The sequence below is a fragment of the Narcine bancroftii genome, chromosome 6 (genome assembly GCF_036971445.1).
Source record: "Narcine bancroftii isolate sNarBan1 chromosome 6, sNarBan1.hap1, whole genome shotgun sequence".
NCBI lineage: Eukaryota > Metazoa > Chordata > Chondrichthyes > Torpediniformes > Narcinidae > Narcine > Narcine bancroftii.
In genome coordinates, this window is record NC_091474.1 from 96,615,256 (window position 1) to 96,635,696 (window position 20,441).

At 38.9% G+C, this 20,441-nt stretch overlaps 1 protein-coding gene across 1 annotated transcript in view; it reads left to right on the plus strand.

Annotated features, from left to right (window-relative positions):
* The window catches only part of tm9sf3 (transmembrane 9 superfamily member 3), an 88,830-nt gene that overhangs the window by 21,704 nt on the left and 46,685 nt on the right, over nt 1-20,441 (plus strand). The window contains exon 3 of the mRNA XM_069885840.1: nt 19,721-19,843. Coding sequence (XP_069741941.1) covers nt 19,721-19,843 — 123 coding nt within the window. The remainder of the gene's footprint in view (nt 1-19,720; nt 19,844-20,441) is intronic.

Sequence of the window (20,441 nt, forward strand, 5' to 3'; positions counted from 1 at the left end):
ACTGATAGTGTTCATTGACAAAGATGTCTGGGGGAAAATAAATCAAAATAGAAGTCAGAAGAAGCTCCAAATTCGCCTGTGACATCGACTGATCGTTCAGAGGGAGCTGCCTTAACTTGTTCAACTTCAGGAACCTCTGCACGAGAATTACAGGCAATCCTAGCAGGGATGGAAGCCTTAGGAATGCAGTTTGCAAAAGTTGAAGGAGTGATAAAAGAATTAACAGATTCATCCAAAGACATGGGTGAGTCAGTTACTGATTTAATGGAACGTGTGAATAATACTGAGAGAGATGATAAGAAATTGGAAGAACTGAGTGACCAAGCAAAATAGTGGGTAATTAATAAACGAATGCTCCTTGATAAGATTGATCATAAGGAGAACTTTAGCATACAAAATAACGTATGCATAATTGGTTCAGAAGAAGTTGTTGAAGGAAGAGATGCGGTTAAATTCTTTGAATCCTGGATTCAAAGAATCCAAGGTACTTTGTGCCGAGTCATTTGGTGGACAAGAATGAATTGAGAGAGCCCATCGAACCTTTGGACTTGGAAGAAATGAAAATATGTGTCCACGACCTGTCCTTGTGAGGCTGTTGAGCTTCAGGGATTAAGAGCAGTATTTGAATACTCTAAAATGAATAATGCCCCACTGAAGTTGAATGGTCAGGAGGTCATATTTTTACAAGATTTCAATACAGCATTGTACAGAAAAGAATTTGAGGTCAAGTGACACCTCTGGGCGAAGAATCTCAGGTACTCCATGATTTATACGGTGACCTTGCGTTTGGAGGTGTCAGAAGGCAACTGGCAGTTTTTCAAGAGAAAGCAGGAAGCAGAAGAATTTGCTCATGGACTTTAAGAAGAAAAATGACTCGAGAAGAGAGATTTAAGAAGACTGTATTTATGTGGACAAAGTAAAGATTTTTTGAGTCATCTGATGTTTATTAGGTAATGTTAATCTTATTGGTACTTTGTGAAGAGGTCGGGGAAATGTTGAATAAGGTAATAGCAGGGTGTAGACTCCAGTCTAAGAGTGGTAATGGCATCAGCAGGGAAGTTTGTATTAAAAATGGTGCTTTAAGGTAAGGTTCTTCTTTTCCATTCCCAGAGGATTTTGCAGTGTTTTTCTGTGGGTTTCTGGGGTTTCATGTTTATGTTACCCTCAGAACAGGGGCTTTGCAACTTTTTTTAAAAGGGAAGAGTTCACAAGATTGTTTAATTATTTATTGTGACTATTACTAGCAATATTTGTCTGTAAATCAATATGGATAAGATGTTAAAGTTTATACATTTTAACATTAACAGTTTAAATGGGATGATCAAGTGGAAGAGGGGCTTAGCACACAAAAAAATTAAAGGCAGACGGTGTCTTTTTACAGGTAACACATCTTACTAAAGTGGAACATGACAAAGAGAGGATGGTTGGGGCAAGTTTTCTTTTCATTCAATCCTAAGGCAAGAGGGGTTGCGATTTTAATAAGTAAAAATATTCTGGTTACTGTAGAGGATATATCAAAAGATCAAGCAGGGAGATATGTGATGGTAAATTATGATTTATTCAGAATCATGGACATTTATGAATATTTATGCTCCAAATTATGATGACAAAGCCTTTATGAAGAATACATCTTTGAAAGCTGCAGAAGGGAGACAAAATATTTTGATAGGAGGAGATTTTAATCTATGTTTGGATAAATCTATATTGGATAAATCTGCAAGAACCTTAACCAGGCCTAGGGCTGCTAAAATGACATTATCCAATATGAAGGATTTTAACTTGATTAACATTTGGAGGCAGCTGAACCCAATGAAGAGGGACTATTCTTTATACTCAGTGGTGCATGACTCGCACAAAAGAATTTTTACTGTCAGCAGGATTAAAAGATAGGGTGATGAAATCAAAATATTTATTGAGGTTATTTTCTGACTATTCACCATTTACGCTGAATATTTCAATAGCGGAGAAACAGGAAGGGGCTTGTAGATGGCGCCTGAATCCGATAATGTTAAAACGGGATTTATTAGCCGATAAATAGAAATCTTTTGCAAAAAGATAATAGCTCTTTTTTTGAGAGATCACATTATTTCATTTACGACAAATGTGAAGAGAGAATATAATGCAGAATTAAATAATTTAGGAAGAGATATTAGAATTAGAAAATGAATATCTGAGAACAGGATAGATATATAGTAATGGAAAAAAATACATTATAACACCTTACAAAGCTATAGAATGGAAAAAAACCATACTTAAGACTAGAAATATTATGAACTGGCTCACAAGGTGCAGGCACCTTGGTGCACCTTTAATTGTAAAGGTGGAAGAGTCAGCAACGGCAATAAATGCAATACAGAAGGAAGCCAATGCAGTTACATATAATCAGAAAGAAATACATGATGCCTTTCGACAATCTACACAGGTTTACAAATCAGAAATATCGGGGATGAAAATGAAATGCATCAATTCTTAGAAGGGGTTGAACTTCCTAGATTGAATGATAATTATAGATAGGACCTGGATGTCGCTTTTACAAGGGAAGAGACTGAGAAAGCATTGAATACATTGCAGGCTAACAAGTAATGCCATTACTGATGAATATATTGGATCGGGTGGTGAAGACACAGGCTGACTATAAAATTGCAGCAAAGGCACTAGCTAATAGGCTGGGGCAATATCTACCAAAATTAATATATCTGGATCAGGTAGGATTTGTAAAGGGTAGACATTCAGCAAATAATTTAACCAGACTGTTTAATATAATATATGGCAAAATTGCAGCATAATCCAAGTTACAGTTTCTCTAGACCCAGAAAAGGCATTTGACTCATTAGAATGATGTTTTTTTCTTTAAAACGTTGGAGAAACTTGGTATAGGAAGGGGATTTATTAATTGGATCAAGACACTTTATCATAATCCACAGGCAAAGATAATTGCAAATAATCAAATGACAATGGTATTCCCTTTGAGTAGATTGAGTAGGCAAGGATACCCTCTGTCTCCGGCACTGTTCACAATGGCAATTGAACCTTGAGCTGAAGTTATTAGATCTTGAGATTAAGGTCTTTGTGGACGATGTATTGTATTTGTCAGATCTGGAAGAAACTCTGGAAAAATTACGAGATTATTAGAAAATATGGTAGAGTATCTGGTTACAAAATTAATATGGAAAAAAGTGAAATAATGCCCTTAAATCATAATTCTTTGGCTTGGCTTCGCGGACGAAGATTTATGGAGGGGGTAAAAAGTCCACGTCAGCTGCAGGCTCGTTTGTGGCTGACAAGTCCGATGCGGGACAGGCAGACACGATTGCAGCGGTTGCAGGGGAAAATTGGTTGGTTGGGGTTGGGTGTTGGGTTTTTCCTCCTTTGCCTTTTGTCAGTGAGGTGGGCTCTGCGGTCTTCTTCAAAGGATGTTGCTGCCCGCCAAACTGTGAGGCGCCAAGATGCACGGTTTGAGGCGTTATCAGCCCACTGGCGGTGGTCAATGTGGCAGGCACCAAGAGATTTCTTTAGGCAGTCCTTGTACCTTTTCTTTGGTGCACCTCTGTCACGGTGGCCAGTGGAGAGCTCGCCATATAACACGATCTTGGGAAGGCGATGGTCCTCCATTCTGGAGACGTGACCCATCCAGCGCAGCTGGATCTTCAGCAGCGTGGACTCGATGCTGTCGACCTCTGCCATCTCGAGTACTTCGACGTTAGGGATGTAAGCGCTCCAATGGTTGTTGAGGATGGAGCGGAGACAACGCTGGTGGAAGCGTTCTAGGAGCCGTAGGTGGTGCCGGTAGAGGACCCATGATTCGGAGCCGAACAGGAGTGTGGGTATGACAACGGCTCTGTATACGCTTATCTTTGTGAGGTTTTTCAGTTGGTTGTTTTTCCAGACTCTTTTGTGTAGTCTTCCAAAGGTGCTATTTGCCTTGGCGAGTCTGTTGTCTATCTCATTGTCGATCCTTGCATCTGATGAAATGGTGCAGCCGAGATAGGTAAACTGGTTGACCGTTTTGAGTTTTGTGTGCCCGATGGAGATGTGGGGGGGCTGGTAATCATGTCGCCGAGAATATTCTCCCAGAATCACAGTGCGGCTTTCGCGCAAACAGAGGAACTACTGACATGGTCTTTGCCCTCAGACAGCTCCAAGAAAAGTGCAGAGAACAAAACAAAGGACTCTACATCACCTTTGTTGACCTCACCAAAGCCTTCGACACCGTGAGCAGGAAAGGGCTTTGGCAAATACTAGAGCGCATCGGATGTCCCCCAAAGTTCCTCAACATGATTATCCAACTGCACGAAAACCAACAAGGTCGGGTCAGATACAGCAATGAGCTCTCTGAACCCTTCTCCATTAACAATGGCGTGAAGCAAGGCTGTGTTCTCGCACCAACCCTCTTTTCAATCTTCTTCAGCATGATGCTGAACCAAGCCATGAAAGACCCCAACAATGAAGACGCTGTTTACATCCGGTACCGCACGGATGGCAGTCTCTTCAATCTGAGGCGCCTGCAAGCTCACACCAAGACACAAGAGAAACTTGTCCGTGAACTACTCTTTGCAGACGATGCCGCTTTAGTTGCCCATTCAGAGCCAGCTCTTCAGCGCTTGACGTCCTGCTTTGCGGAAACTGCCAAAATGTTTGGCCTGGAAGTCAGCCTGAAGAAAACTGAGGTCCTCCATCAGCCAGCTCTAAATCATAATTACGGCAGATATAAAAGTGATAGTAGGTTTAAATGGAAAACAGATGGAATTAAATATTTGACAACAGACAACAATTTACAAAATCTTTATAAGCTTAATTATATTCCTCTCCTTAGTAAATTAGAACAGGATTTACAAAGGTGGAAGAATTTGCCATTAACATTAAGGGGAAGAGTGAGTTGTGTGAAGATGGAAGTGATGCCGAAACTTCAGTATTTGTTCCGATCATTGCCTATAGCTTTTCCTAAGAATTTTTTCAGATTGTTAAACAATCAAGTAAGGCAAATCCTATGGAATAACAAATTGCCCAGAAATGCTTTGGAAAAACTTACCTGGGATTATAAATTAGGGGGGCTGAGACTTCCAGATTTAAAAAAATATCTGGCTGCACAGACAAGATTTTTGGCATCTTTCTTAGAAGGGAATTCACCAAATTAGGTTCATATGGGGTTACATTCAATGAATGAAGAAATAACTAAAGACTTTATCTATAAAATCAATAAAAAAGACAAATAATCCTATTTTGGTTCATATGGTTAAAAAAAATGGCAGGAAATTAATGAATGTATTGGGAGAAAAGTAGGTATTTCACTAAGTGCACAGTTATGCAATAATGTATTGGTACCTAAGAATATGGGTAACAGTTCTAAGCATATGGTTACAAAGATGATGTTTTGATGTCATTTGAACAAATGAGAGACCTATGGAGTATCTAATGGAGCCTTTCTATGTTTTCTCCAACTGAAAGCTTTCTTGAGGGAAAGATGGGGACAGGCTGTGAGTTAGTGAAGTAGAACGGTCATGCTGGATCAAATTTATTACTAGAATGTATTTTGCTCTTCAGTTTGAATGTGTTAAACCTGATCTGCAGAGATCAAGGGAAAGGTCTGACTTGGGTGTTGCAATATCAGAACAATCCTGGTCTGAGTGGTGCTTGGACAGTGCAACTTCAACTATTAATGCAAGATATGGGTTGGTTCAATATAATTTTGAACACCAACTATATCTTACTCCACAGAGATTGCACAAAAATATCAGAATTGTGCTTTAGGTGTGAAATTTTTCATGCAACCTGGTCACGTGTGAAGATTAGGCCCTTTTGGCAAGACATTTTTGAAGTATTAACAAGAATTACAGTGGTAATCTTCCTGGGGATCCAGAACTTTATTTATTAGTTAATTTTATAGATATAAGCAAATATCCCGCACAGTTTCAAATTTTGTTTGTTAAAATTGCATTGGCCAAAAAAGTGTATTACAATCACGTGGAAGTCAGACTCTTGGCCAGGTGGATAGCTCACCAGTGGAAAAAAAAACATACAATTAGAGGAACAAGTATGATATGTTTTTGAAAATATGGTAACATACTTGAACTATGTCAGTGCTCAACTTTAATAATGCTGCTAAAATCAAAAGTGATCTCTCCCTAAATTCTGAGGATAATTTAAACTGAGTGTATGAAAGAATATTTAATAAGGGAGGGAATAAAAGGAAGTAGAGATAGGTTTTTTTGTATGCGTGGCTTTTTGGTTTATATAAAATTTAATATATGTATTTTTGTTGAAATTTTATAATTGTTAATTTTGTTTTTATGAAAAATAAAATATTAAAAAAAAATAAAGTTGTTGATAAAGTTTGGAAAATGTCTTTCCAAAATCTCTCTAAATTTGGGCACTACCAAAACAAATGGATCAGGAAAGCTTCAAAAATGTTACACACAGTGGATCAATATCTGCATAAAAATGAGATAATTTAAGATTGGTCATATGCCTTAAATTGTAATAATAATGCCTTGCACAAAATAAAGAATCATTAATCAAGCTGAGAGTAGAGAACCAATCTTCCTCTGAAGATCTCATTCCCAATCGATCTTAATCCCAGCCTTTGAGACTTGATATCTTTCTGTGGTCCCTGTTCCTTTTCTTCTTGTGCTGGACCCTTTTGTGTACTGACAGGTTACGACTATGGGTTGGAGCTTGTGGTCATAGATACACTTGAAACCTTCTCAGAGGTGTCATTCCATCTGTCTGGATATGGTAGAATGTGGATCTATTTCCTCTTGCATATATCCTGGCAAGGCCCACGTGCCAGAATTATGATCTTGGATTTGCACTGGAACTCCAGGCTTTTTGCAATCGCCCCATCAGCATTTGGGCTGGAGAAAGGCCATTCCGTAGTGGCGCACATCTGTAAATCTTAGACTTCTGTGGAAATCCTCTCATACATCATGTGCTTTCTTCATGAGGCTCTTCACCTTCACAGAACTCTATGCCAGGCCATTAGACTTTGAGTGACAGGGCCTTGAAGGTACAAACCAAAACCCCCAAGTATTGACAATGGACTCAAATTCACTGCTCTCAAAAAAGTCTGATACTACTTCACAAGGAAGTCCATGTCTCGCAAACATACTTTTCATGAAAGCAATAACTGCTTTGCTAGATGTTGTATGGAGTGTTGTTTTTTTCTTCATCCACTGTGTATACCTCTCCCTTGGTATCCCCTGCTTTCCTGTACTTTGCAAAATGATTCTCCTTCCCACATTTTTAGCAGGACTTTCCATAGGCATTTGCTGTTTGAGCTTACCACTTTGCTTTGTTGTTGCTTTGAGAAACTTCTGTGGTCCTCTGCTTTATCTGTTTTAATCGCATGCACTGGTGTGTCCATCCTGTGCAGCTCCTTAACTGTTGTGTCAATCTTGTATAGATCCTTAGCTTGTGCTTGTATGGTCTCTGCTGCCCTACACACATTCACAGCCTTTTCCAGAGTCAATCTTTTTCGCAAAGCAGTCTTTCTCTGATTCCATTATCTGGGATCGGCAAACTATTTCTGTCTTTAATGAGTGAGTTTTACAAATGTCCCAATTCACAAGACTTGCTCAGTGTGTGAAGCTTTGCTAAGTATTGATTCTGGCCACAGGAAAAAAAACTTGTATCTCTCAATTGTGATTAAAATACTCCTCAAATTTGTCATTAGAATGTCTATCGTGAAAGCTGTCTCATCGATTTAAAAACTGTTATAGATGTCCAAGGCATCTTCATCCATCATCTGCTTTCTGTTTTCCATTGGTCTCTCCCATTCCACCAGCTTCTGTTTGGTGTTTCCAGTTATTGGCATCTTTCTCTTTGGCTTGGCTTCGCGGAAGAAGATTTATGGAGGGGTAATGTCCACGTCAGCTGCAGGCTCATTTGTGGCTGACAAGTCCGATGCGGGACAGGCAGACACGGCTGCAGCGGTTGCAAGGGAAAATTGGTTAGTTGGGGTTGGGTGTTGGGTTTTTCCTCCTTTGTCTTTTGTCAGTGAGGTGGGCTCTGCGGTCTTCTTCCAAGGTGGTTGCTGCCCGCCGAACTGTGAGGCGCCAAGATGCACGGTTTGAGGCAATATCAGCCCACTGGCGGTGGTCAATGTGGCAGGCACCAAGAGATTTCTTTAGGCAGTCCTTGTACCTCTTCTTTGGTGCACCTCTGTCTCGGTGGCCAGTGGAGAGCTCGCCATAGAACACGATCTTGGGAAGGCGATGGTCCTCCATTCTGGAGACGTGACCTACCCAGCGCAGTTTGATCTTCAGCAGCGTGGATTCGATGCTGTCAGCCTCTGCCATCTCGAGTACTTCAATGTTGTGATGAAGTCGCTCGAATGAATGTTGAGGATGGAGCGGAGACAAAGCTGGTGGACGCATTCTAGGAGCCGAAGGTGATGCCCGTAGAGGACCCATGATTCGGAGCCGAACAGGAGTGTGGGATGACAACGGCTCTGTATACGTTAATCTTTGTGAGGTTTTTCAGTTGGTTGTTTTTCCAGACTCTTTTGTGTAGTCTTCCAAAGGTGCTATTTGCCTTTGCAAGTCTGTTGTCTATCTCATTGTCGATCCTTGCATCTGATGAAATGGTGCAGCCGAGATAGGTAAACTGGTTGACCGTTTTGAGTTTTGTGTGCCCGATGGAGATGTGGGGGGGGCTGGTAGTTATGGTGGGGAGCTGGCTGATGAAGGACCTCAATTTTCTTCCAGCTGACTTCCAGGCGAAACATTTTGGCAGTTTCCGCAAAACAGGTCGTCAAGCGCTGAAGAGCTGGCTCTGATAACACACCCTCCTTTAAGAAGTGCCTTAGAGCTTGGTTATAAGATCTACGGCTTATTTTCCCTCATTTTACATTTTGGTTGGCAATTTTTTTTGCTTTGTTACTTTGATATATTTCTCTGGTAAAGTAAGTGTTTGAGATTCTTGTTTGAAGCCAATTCTGTTGAGGGGTCAAAATTATTTAAAAAAAATGGAAATATTAACAGAAAAATGGTGGTAGTATTACAGATCAATAATTCCAATTTACTTTGATTAGGTAACATCAAACTTGGACCTATTTTGCCAGATAAAAAAGCTGTAACGATTATAGCAGAATAAAGTATTATTAGGTACATTAAATTTTCCACTTATTTGTTCAAATGTTATAAATTTCACATTCTCATAACAATCTTCAATCTTGCTAATACCCATCTGTCTCCAAATCTTCAAAAGTTGGTTTATCCATTGAAAAAGGAATAAGCCTATTTTGACATAAAGTCATTTTCCTAGATATTAAACCTTTCGTTATAATTTCATTATCAATATTATTCCACAACTCAATCAAATGTTTCAAAATAGGTGATTCCCTACTTCCAACCTACTCTATAAAAATCCAAGATGGAATATTATCAGTCATGTATAATTTACTTCCAAACTAAAGCCCCCAAAATTTAGGTGAATTAAAGATGAGAAGTCGATTTACAGACAGAAATGAAAAGTATTGGGTGGAGTTATTGCAGAGTAAAATATAATTGAAATTATAAATGTAAGATATAGGTTAGTCCAATATAATTTTTTACATCAATTAGATTTGACTCCACAAAAATTAAATAGATTAAACCCTCCTATATCTGATTTATGTTTTAAGTATAGATCTGAGATTGGAACATTTTTACATCAACTTGGCAATATCCTTATGTTAGATATTCTTGTTTTTGGGTATGTAATTTTTGGAACAAATACAGAGATTAAATTCCCACAGAATCCGATGTTATTTTTATTGAGTAATATTGAGGTTATTAGACCAAAACTAAAATATGTATCAAACTGTATTTGTGCTAATTGCTTTAACAGTTTCAAGGAAATGTATAACAATATTATAGAAGTCAGAAATAGATTTAGGTATGGAAAGATGGCACGCAGAACTTCATATTGGCATACCATTAGAGAAGATTACATAACCTGTGAGATAAATATCATGTCTTTTGGAAAAAATGGAGCCCATATTTACAAAATTTGGGTTTACATGTTTAGATGCTCTGAAGACCTCTCTTCTTAGTAACCTATATATATATCTAGATAGATAGATAGAAAGATAGAAAGAAAGAAAGAACGAACTATTACTGTGGTTTAACATTTATAAATAAAATCATTAAAAAAAGAGAAATGGTTGTAAAACTCATCAGGTCAGACAGAACCTATGCAGAGAGAACCAAAGTTGATATTTCAACTGATGTGATCTTATCATTAAAAACTGATTCACCATCCTCTCTCCACCTCTGAATTAAATTAATTGTTTACGAGCTCCATTTAATCAATTACAGCATCACCCCAATTTACATTAAACCAAAAATAGTCCTTGAATTCCTGCTGTGTTGACAAATTCTGTCGATGCTGGCTCCAAGGAAACCATCAGAGTACCTGGGCATGAACTGAAAATCTGTGCCAACCAACTGGTTAGTGAATTCACCTACATCTTTCAAGGCTCCCTTTGACTGTGTGTGGTATCCAGCTGTTTCAAACAGGCTTCAGTTGTACCAGTGGCCAAGAAGAGCCTGGTAGCCTGCTCAAACGACTACTGATTTACCTTCTCCAGCAACAGGTCTAACATGTATGTACATCTAAAATCTAAATTTAATCTCCATCAACACCACAGGGATGGATGTGTACTTACCCCCCTGTTCTACTCTCTATACCTATGGCTGGCAAAGTACAATAACAACTCCAACACCATTTACAAGTTTGCTGACGATACCACAGTAGTGGGTGGTATAAAAGGAGGCGATGAGTTAGCATACAAGTGGAAGATTGAAAACCTGGCTGAATGGTGTATCAACAAAAACCTTCTTGCTCATTGTCATCAAGACAAAGGAACTGATCATAGACCTTAGGAAAGGAAAACCAGAGGTGCAGTATATGACCCAGTAATCATTGGGAGATTAGAGGTGGAGAGGGTCAGCAACTTCAAATTCCTGGGTGTTGCAATCTTGGAGGACCAGTCCTGGACCCAGCAAAGAAAGCATGACAGTGCCCCTGCATCTCCTGGAGTCTGCAGAGGTTCAGGGTGTCATCGGAAACCTTGGCAAACTCGAGAGGTGTGTGGTAGAAAATGTGCTGACTGGCTGTGTCATGGCCTGGTATGTGGGCACCAATAGCTCAGTGAAAATTCATACACAAGTTACACAGGTAAAACTCCCCACCACTGACCACATCAAGATTCAATTTATTATATATTATATATTATGATTTTTTTTTTGCCTGCAGCAAGGCTGGCCGAGAGAAGCAAAAGACCATTCTCTTCCCCCCCCCCACCCCCGAGTCACCAAGTGTCTGTAGATTTGCCTCCAGCATTTCTGCAGCCCCTGCAGCCACACACAGTTCAGTCCAAACCATTGGCAACCCGAGCTTCTCGCTCCCCAGTTCCAATACCTTGTACCCTTTCAGCCAGTTCGAGTCGCCAGTAGCACGCCACATGCACTGGTCCGCCGCCGTGGTCACCGTCCCCATGGGGGGTGGTCTTCCCATCCTCTGGTGCCCTGCTCCAGTCCTCCACTTCCATCATGGCTGCTGCCGTTTAACAGGCGCCACCATCTTGGGCGCAGACCCACGGTCACGGAATTTTAACTAAAACCACCGTCAGCTCCCTCAATTGGTCGTTCAAAGCCCGTGCAGAGCTGACAATAGCTAATTGGGTGGCTGGATCCTGAGTGAGCGCTGCATCTCTGCTCCCTTGCTCCGTGAGTCCATACCAGTGGCTTCGGCAGTGCCGCCATCTTCTGAAGATGTTGAAGGGCAACATCAATATGCCATGTTTTCACTGTTGCTATCTGGAAGGAGGTAGAGGTGCCATAAGATTCGTACCACCAGGTTCAGGAACTATCCGCCTATCATCAGACTCTTGAACAATAGACGATAACTATACTCATATTTATTAGTATATATTTATATTTACATCTGCATTTGCTTTCAATTTCTGATGAGTACATTTTTACGGTTATTGCTATGGAAATTTCTCGGCCCGGCCAACAGTAAAAAGAATCTCAGGGTTGTATGTGATGCCATGTATGCACTCTGACAATAGATTTGAAGTTTTTTTAAAATTTAAAAAAATTTTTCACACTATTAACCAAAATAAACACAAATATTTCCTCTTGAATATACACAGTGTCATTTTCTCCCCTTTTAATCCCCTCCCTTCCCTCCCTCCTTCCCACACCCCTCCCTACCCACTAAACATTCAACATATGCAATACAATAAACCCATTAAACAATGTCATCACACAATGAAAATAAACAAGAACATTGTGTAATCTACTTTTACACACTGGTTCAGTTCATTTCGTCTTCTCATTCTATCATTTTAGGGGATGGAGGTCCGCGATAGGCCCCCTCTGTTGTGTTCCATGTACGGTTCCCAAATTTGTTCGAATACTGTGTCTTTATTTTTTAAGTAATATGTTATTTTTTTCCAATGGAATACGTTTATTCATTTCTATGTACCATTGCTGTACTCTCAGGCTCTCTTCTGATTTTCAGGTTGACATTATACATTTTTTTTGCTACAACTAAGGCTATCATAATAAATCTTTTTTGTGCTTCATCCAATTTGAGGCCGAATTCTTTACTTATATTACTTAGAAGAAAGATCTCTGGATTTTTTGGTATGTTGCTTTTTGTGATTTTATTTAATACCTGATTTAGATCTTCCCAAAACTTTTCCACTTTCTCACATGCCTAAATTGCATGTACATTCTCTAAATTGCAGTTTCCTTCTTACAACGAAATCATCTATCTGATACTTTTGAGTTCCATTTATTTAACTTTTGGGGCGTGGTATATAGCCTGTGTAACCAATTATATTGTATCCCTTTTCTCTCCCATTCTCTAAAGGAAAGGTTATCTATTGTGAAAGGGATTAGTTGATTTTGCGTCAATAATAATTTTGGTAGTTGGCAATTTGTTTTTATTCCTTTCTACGTGAATCTTCTTCCAAATGTTGAGCAGATGGTGCAGTACTGGTGATCTTCTATGTTGCACCAGTTTTTCATCCCACTTATAAAGAATATGTTCTGGTACCTTCTCCTCTATTTTATCTAGCTCTAACCTTGTCCAATCTGTTTTTTCTCTTGTTTGATAAAAATCTGATAGATATCTTAATTGTGCTGCTCTAATAATTCTTAAAGTTTGGTAGCTGTAAGCCCCCCTTGTTTGTACCATTCTGTTAATTTATCTAGCGCTTTCCTCGGTTTCCCCCCCCTTCCATAAGAATTTCCTTATTATTTTCTTTGGCTCATTGAAGAATTTCTCTGCTGAGGGAATTGGTAATGATTGAAATAGGTATTGTATCCTTGGGAAAATATTCATTCTAATGCAATTTACCCTTCCTATCAGTGTTAGTGGTAAATTTTTCCAATGTTCTAAGTCAACTTGTAATTTCCTAATTAATGGCTGATAATTTAATTTGTATAGATGGCCTAGATTATTATCTAGTCGAATACCTAGGTATCGGATTGCTTGTGTTTGCCATTTAAATGGTGATTCTTTCTTAAACTTTGTGAAATCCGCATTATTCATTGCCATTGGTTCACTTTTATTTGCGTAAATCTTGTACCCCGATATTTCTACATATTCCTTCAATTTCTTATGTAATTCTTTTATTGATAAATCTGGTTCTGTTAAGTATATTATGATGTCATCTGCAAATAGAGTGATTTTATATTCCTTCTCTTTTATTTTTAACCCTTTTATTTTATTTTCTGTTCTTAAGAGTTCTGCCAAAGGTTCTATAGCTAAAGCGAACAGTGAGGGAGATAGTGGACTTCCCTGCCTAGTTGACCTGCTTAATTTAAATTGGTTCGATATGTATCCATTTACTGTCACCTTCACCAATGGTCCCTTATATAATGCTTTAATCCAATTAATATATTTCTCTGGTAGGTTGAACCTCTGTAGCACTTTGAATAAATAATTCCATTCTACCCTGTCAAAGCCACTGTTGGCGTCTTATTTCCTTGTACTGCATGGATTAAGTTAATGAACTTACAGATATTGTCTGTTGTTGAATTTTCTTAATAAATCCAGTTTGATCTAGTTTTAGTATTTTTGGCATACAGTCGGCCAATCTGTTTGCTAATAGTTTTGCTATTTTATAATCTGAGTTAAGTAGAGATATTGGTCTATACGATGCTGGTGTTAGTGGATCTTTCCCCGTCTTTGGTATTACTGTAATTATTGCTGTTTTGCATGAATCTGCCATGTTTTGTGTTTCTTCAATCTGGTTCATTACTTCCAGGAGAGGAGGAATTAATAAGTCTTTAAATGTTTTATTGAATTCTATTGGGAGTCCGTCCTCTCCAGGCATTTTATTGTTCAGTAGCTTTTTTAATATCTCCTGTATTTCCTCTATTTCAAATGGTTTTATCAATTTGTTTTGCTCCTCTTCTTGCAGTTTCGGTAGTTCAGTTTTAGCTAGAAACTCATCTATTTTGTCTTCTTTCCCTTTGTTCTCAGTTCCGTATAATTGCTCGTAGAATTCCTTGAAGTTTTCATTGATCTCTGTTGGGTTATATGTAATCTGTATGTCCTTTTTCCTTGATGCCAATACCGTTCTTTTAGCTTGTTCTGTTTTAAGCTGCCAAGCTAGTATTTTGTGCATTTTTTTCTCCTAGCTCATAATACTTCTGCTTTATCTTCATTATGTTCTTCTCCACCTTATACATTTGTAGTGTTTTGTATTTTTTTTGTCTGCCAATTCTCTTTTTTTTGTATCTTCCCTTGTTGCTAGTTCTTTTTCTGTACTTACTATTTCCCTTTCCAGCTGCTCTATTTCCCGATTGTAGTCCTTCATCTTAGTTACATAACTTATTATCTGCCCTCTGATGAAGGCTTTCATTGCATCCCATAGTATAAATTTATCTTTCACTGATTCAGTATTTATTTCAAATTACATTTTAATTTGGCGCTCAATTAATTCTCTAAAATCCTGTCTTTTTTAAGTCTTCTTTTCTTTGGCTTGGCTTTGCGGAAGAAGATTTATGGAGGGGTAATGTCCACGTCAGCTGCAGGCTCGTTTGTGGCTGACAAGTCCGATGCGGGACAGGCAGACACGGTTGCAGCAGTTGCAAGGGAAAATTGGTTGGTTGGGTGTTGGGTTTTTCCTCCTTTGTCTTTTGACAATGAGGTGGGCTCTGTGGTCTTATTCAAAGGAGGTTGCTGCCCGCCGAACTGTGAGGCGCCAAGATGCACGGTTTGAGGCATTATCAGCCCACTGGCGGTGGTCAATGTGGCAGGCACCAAGAGCTTTCTTTAGCCAGTCCTTGTACCTCTTCTTTGGTGCACCTCTGTCTCGGTAGCCAGTGGAGAGCTCGCCATAGAACACTATCTTGGGAAGGCGATGGTCCTCCATTCTGGAGATGTGACCTACCCAGCGCAGTTTGATCTTCGGCAGCGTGGATTCGATGCTGTCAGCCTCTGCCATCTCGAGTACTTCGATGTTGGTAATGAAGTCGCTCGAATGAATGTTGAGGATGGAACGGAGACAACGCTGGTGGAAGCGTTCTAGGAGCCGTAGGTGATGCCGGTAGAGGACCCATGATTCGGAGCCGAACAGGAGTGTGGGTATGACAACGGCTCTGTATATGCTAATCTTTGTGAGGTTTTTCACACAAAACTCAAAACGATCAACCAGTTTACCTATCTCGGCTGCACCATTTCATCGGATGCAAGGATCGACAACGAGATAGACAACAGACTCGCCAAGGCAAATAGCGCCTTTGGAAGACTACACAAAAGAGTCTGGAAAAGCAACCAACTTTTTTAAGTAGCATGGAGTTTAATCTCCATCTATACGTTCTTGGTGGGATGTCCTCCAGTTCTATTGCTAATAACAGGGGTGAGTGATCCGATAACAATCTAGCTTTATATTCCGTTTTCTTAACTCTCCTTTGGATATGGGCTGACAACAGGAACAGGTCAATCCTTGAGTATGTTTTATATCTACTCGAATAATATGAGTATTCCTTCTCCTTTGGGTGTTGTCTCCTCCATGTATCCAAAAGTTACATTGATTTAACCATAAATTTGACTACTTTGTTCTTTTTGCTAGTCTTATGTCCAGTTTTATCCAATATTTGATCCAAATTACGGTTAAAATCCCCTCCTTTCAACTACAATCATCAAAAAAATATCTTGCATAAACTTTTGATCTTCTTCATTAGGTGAATATATATTGATCAAGTTCAAAAATTCTGAATATATCTGACATTTTATCATTACATACCTCCCTGCTGGATCTATTTCCTCCTCTATTTTGATTGGTACATTTTTATTGATTAATATAGCTACACCTCCGACTTACATGCCCTACCCAGTCTCTCCTTAATTTATTGTGTTCCACTTCAGTTAGATGCATTTCCTGCACGAATGCTATATCAATTTTTTCTGTTTTCAGTAAATTTAATAGCCTCTTCCTTTTGATTTGGTTATGTATTCCGTTAATATTTATAGTCATATAGTTCAACATGGCCATTTCATGCTTTGTTTACATCTCATTTCCACTTCATCACCCGCACCTTTTCCCCCCTTTCCATTTCTCAGTTTTCTTTTTTTGAACACGCTGTATGACAACACTTCTAAAACATAAAATATTTCAACCATTCCCACATCTAAAATTCCCTTAACCCCAAGTGTTCCCCCCCACTCTGAGGCGCCCCTTGTCCCTTGCTGGGCAACCACAACTCCCCTCTCCATTCGGACTACAAACCCGTTCGCAAGTGTCAACTGATTTCGCAGTGACTGTTATTGTCTCCCACCTAACCCCCTCCAGAAAAGACTTTTATCTTCACATTACAACAAAGCTCCCCCTCGTTTCTTCTCTTTTTTCTTTTTGTTTTATTTATTATTAATTTTTTTTAACCCTCCTCTTTTTCCCCCCCTTCTCCCTTACTTCCCTTTTCTTCCCTCCTTTAGTTCTTACTTACACATTATTTTTACTTTGTTTATAGTTTGTTGTCATTCTTTGTTCTTGTTACATCTCTTCATCTCTCTTTCTGTCTTGCAGGTGTTCTGCAAATTTTCGTGCTGTCTCTGGATCCAAGAACAGTCTGTTTTGCTGCCCCGGGATAACTATTTTAAGCACCGCTGGATATCTTATCATAAATTTATAGCCTTTCTTCCATAGGATCGATTTTGCTGCTTTAAACTCCTTCGTCTTCTTCAGGAGCTCAAAGCTTATGTCTGGGTAGAAAAATATTTTTTAACCTTTGTATTCTAGTGGTTTTTTGTCTTCTCTCATTTTATTCATTGCCTTCTCCAATATATTTTCTCTTGTCGTGTATCTCAGGAATTTTACTAAAATAGATCTTGGTTTTTGTTGTGACTGTGGTTTCGGGGCTAATGTTCTGTGTGCTCCTTCTATTTCCATTCCTTCCTGCATTTCTGGCATTCCTAGGACTTTTGGTATTCATTCCTTTATAAATTCTCTCATATCTTTGCCTTCTTCATTTTCCTTAATGCCCACTATCTTTATATTGTTTTGCCTACTATTGTTTTCCATTATATCCATCTTCTGAGCTAACAACTCCTGTGTTTCTTTCACTTTTTTGTCACTTTTTTCCAATTTTATTTTTAAGTCATTCTACCACCATTATACGTTCTTCCACATTTTCTAATCTTTTTCCTGCATCTGCTATGACCAGCTCTATTCTTCTCACTTTTTCTTCTGTACTTTTCATTTTTCTTTTCATTTCACTAAATTCTAGGGTCAGCCATTCTTTTAATGCTTTCATTTGTTCTTGAAAATATTTTTTATCTATGTACTGTCCATTCATTTTACCTCCTATTCCTCTGTGCAGAGCTTGGTGTTCTCCTTCTTCTGTGTCTCCTCTTGGGCTTGTGTTTTCTATTTCTCTTCCTTGTATCTGTGTCTCTTCTGACTTTCTTGTTGAGCTGCTTGTCTCAGTTGGTTTTTTTTTCCGTGGTTTCTTGATGTTGGTAATCTTCTTCTGGGCTGGTTATCTGTTGTGTCTCTAGTTTCCTTTTTTCTTTCTCACCCCTCCGCCGTTGTTTTCTTTATCTTCCAGCTGGGAGCCCTGCTGTCGGGCCTCTCTCAGCTGTTCGTGCTGTGGAGTTCACTCCACAGCTGGTCCCCCCTCCCGTTGGTGTTCTCCTTGTCGTGCGCAGTTGCACATCCCTGTTTGGCTCTGTGAGCCATTTTTGCAGTACTGCGGTCAGTGGGTCGCGACCCTGCGGGGTCTCCACTAACCTCGGGGAGTGGGCTCCACTTTCCACGGTGGGTCCCTGCTTTTTCGTGGAGGTAAGGCCTTTACCTTTCTCTTCCGGCGTCTGTCTTTCTTCTTCCTGTTGATTTTGGCTTTTCTTTCTTAGGTGCCATTTTTTCCACACCTTTATTTTTTATTTGTTGTGATTTGTGAGTCTGGAGCTTTGCTTTTTCTTCATTTTTTTCCTTCTTTTCTGGAGAGAGCTGGTATTCTCCTACTGGCCACTACTCCATCACGTGACTCCTCCCAATAGATTTGAAGTTTTGAGGAATACACTTTGTGGAACTGAGATGAAAGATATCTCAACAGAAGCATGTTATCCCTTCTCAAGGCACATTGCCTTCATATAGTTGGTCATTCTGTCTTCCTTATCACCTCTTGTCATCTTGCAGCAGTCTTGCTGTGCCAGAATATTTTTTTTTGCCACATCTGCTTATTCAGTCACATCTGGTACAACATAAGGCTCCTTTCTCAGCCACTCCTTCCATTTCAAGTTTATACAGGGCTTCAGATGGCATTGTGCACACGTTTCAGTGTATACTGATAACATTCATTGTGGATTCTTCTCCTTCACCATTGTCCTGGCCCCAGAGAATAGTGTAAGTCCTTTGTTCTATTAATGCTAAGATTCTGCTTAATCACTGTATTGATTTTTTTTCCCCCACTAACTCAAGTTTCAGATTTTCTGTGTGTTCTAAATCAATCCAATTTGCTATAATTTTCATTGCAATGCCTTGTTCAGTTCATGGATGCTGCAAATTTCATCCACTGCTTCTATCATTTCAGAACAACTTGTATCTCTCTATATTGCACAGTCAGTTTATTTACAGTTAATTGTTTGTTTACATGTTTGCGCTGTGTACAGTTTTTTGCACTACCTTGCCTGCAGGAAAAAGGAATCTCAGGGTGGTATGTGACAATAAATCAAAACATGCAGACATTTCAGCAGTTGTGCCTCATACAAAAATCAATTCAGTCCCTTTATTTTTAAATAGTTTATCCCTTTCCCATCCCATCATAAAATTATACTAAATTCATATTTTTGTCCAAACCTTTATTTAGTTCCTCAGTGCTCTCTGGTGTTTTGGGTCAGTGTGGACATGGTAAGTTGAAAGGCCTATTTCTGTGCTCTGACTTTATCCTTAATTTATTGAAGTCCCATGGGATGTTTCCTCTATTCAAGATGCCCAGTTAATTACAAGTTTTCCATAGAACTGATGTCAAAGTTTTTATTTTGTGGCAAAAAGTCGCGTAAAAAGAGACGTTTTCAATGCAGCTTCCAACCGCAGAATTAAAAGATCCTTATGTTCCACTTCTGGAATTATGAAAGATCCAGAAATTGTAAAATATTAACTTGAAGTCCAGGAGTAAGAATAAAAGTATAACAAGATGGGGTATATGAATTTTTGAATAAACTTTTTTTTTTGTTTCTGATGCCAATTGATACAATTTAATGCATTATTTTTATTTAGATGATGTTATGCAAAGTACGTACTGTGAAATTGAACTGGATAAACAAAAGCGAGATGCCTTTATTTATGCTATCAAGAACCACTACTGGTACCAGATGTACATCGATGATTTGCCAATTTGGGGTAAGTGACTATTTAGTTCAGTTCAAAATAAAAAAGTATGTTTACAGGATTGTAACTTAATTTTATTTCATCAATTTTTGGAGGTTCTCCACTCGTGTTTTTCCAAAAATACTAGAATATGAACAGGGCATTCACCTCTGCTGGAGCCTGAAACTTGTTTATTACTGAATTGTAGATGAACATTTGGAACAGCTACCTGAAGTTTTAAATTTGGAATGGCTCCTTGGCCTCAGCTTGTTGGAAAAGTCCAAATTTTGAGTGCCTATTGTGTGCAAAAGGAATACTTTCTGACTTCATTGATTAAAAAGTCAAGCTCGAACCAACCACAAAAGAATGATCTGTGATTTTTCCTTAAAGGTATTTAATGCTGGATTTAATAGAAAATCCAGCATCATTTGCAGTATGCACAAGAGATTGCCAAAAGTGTGTCATCTATTGCATTTAGGAATATTTTCCATAACTTCACATTCAAGTCAAGTTCATTGTCATCCGATTGTACATCTCGAAGAAACAGCGTTCTCTGGTCCTCGGTGCAAAAGCATGCAGACACGCAACCAGACATAACACACACAGACAAATAGTACATATGCAGGACAAG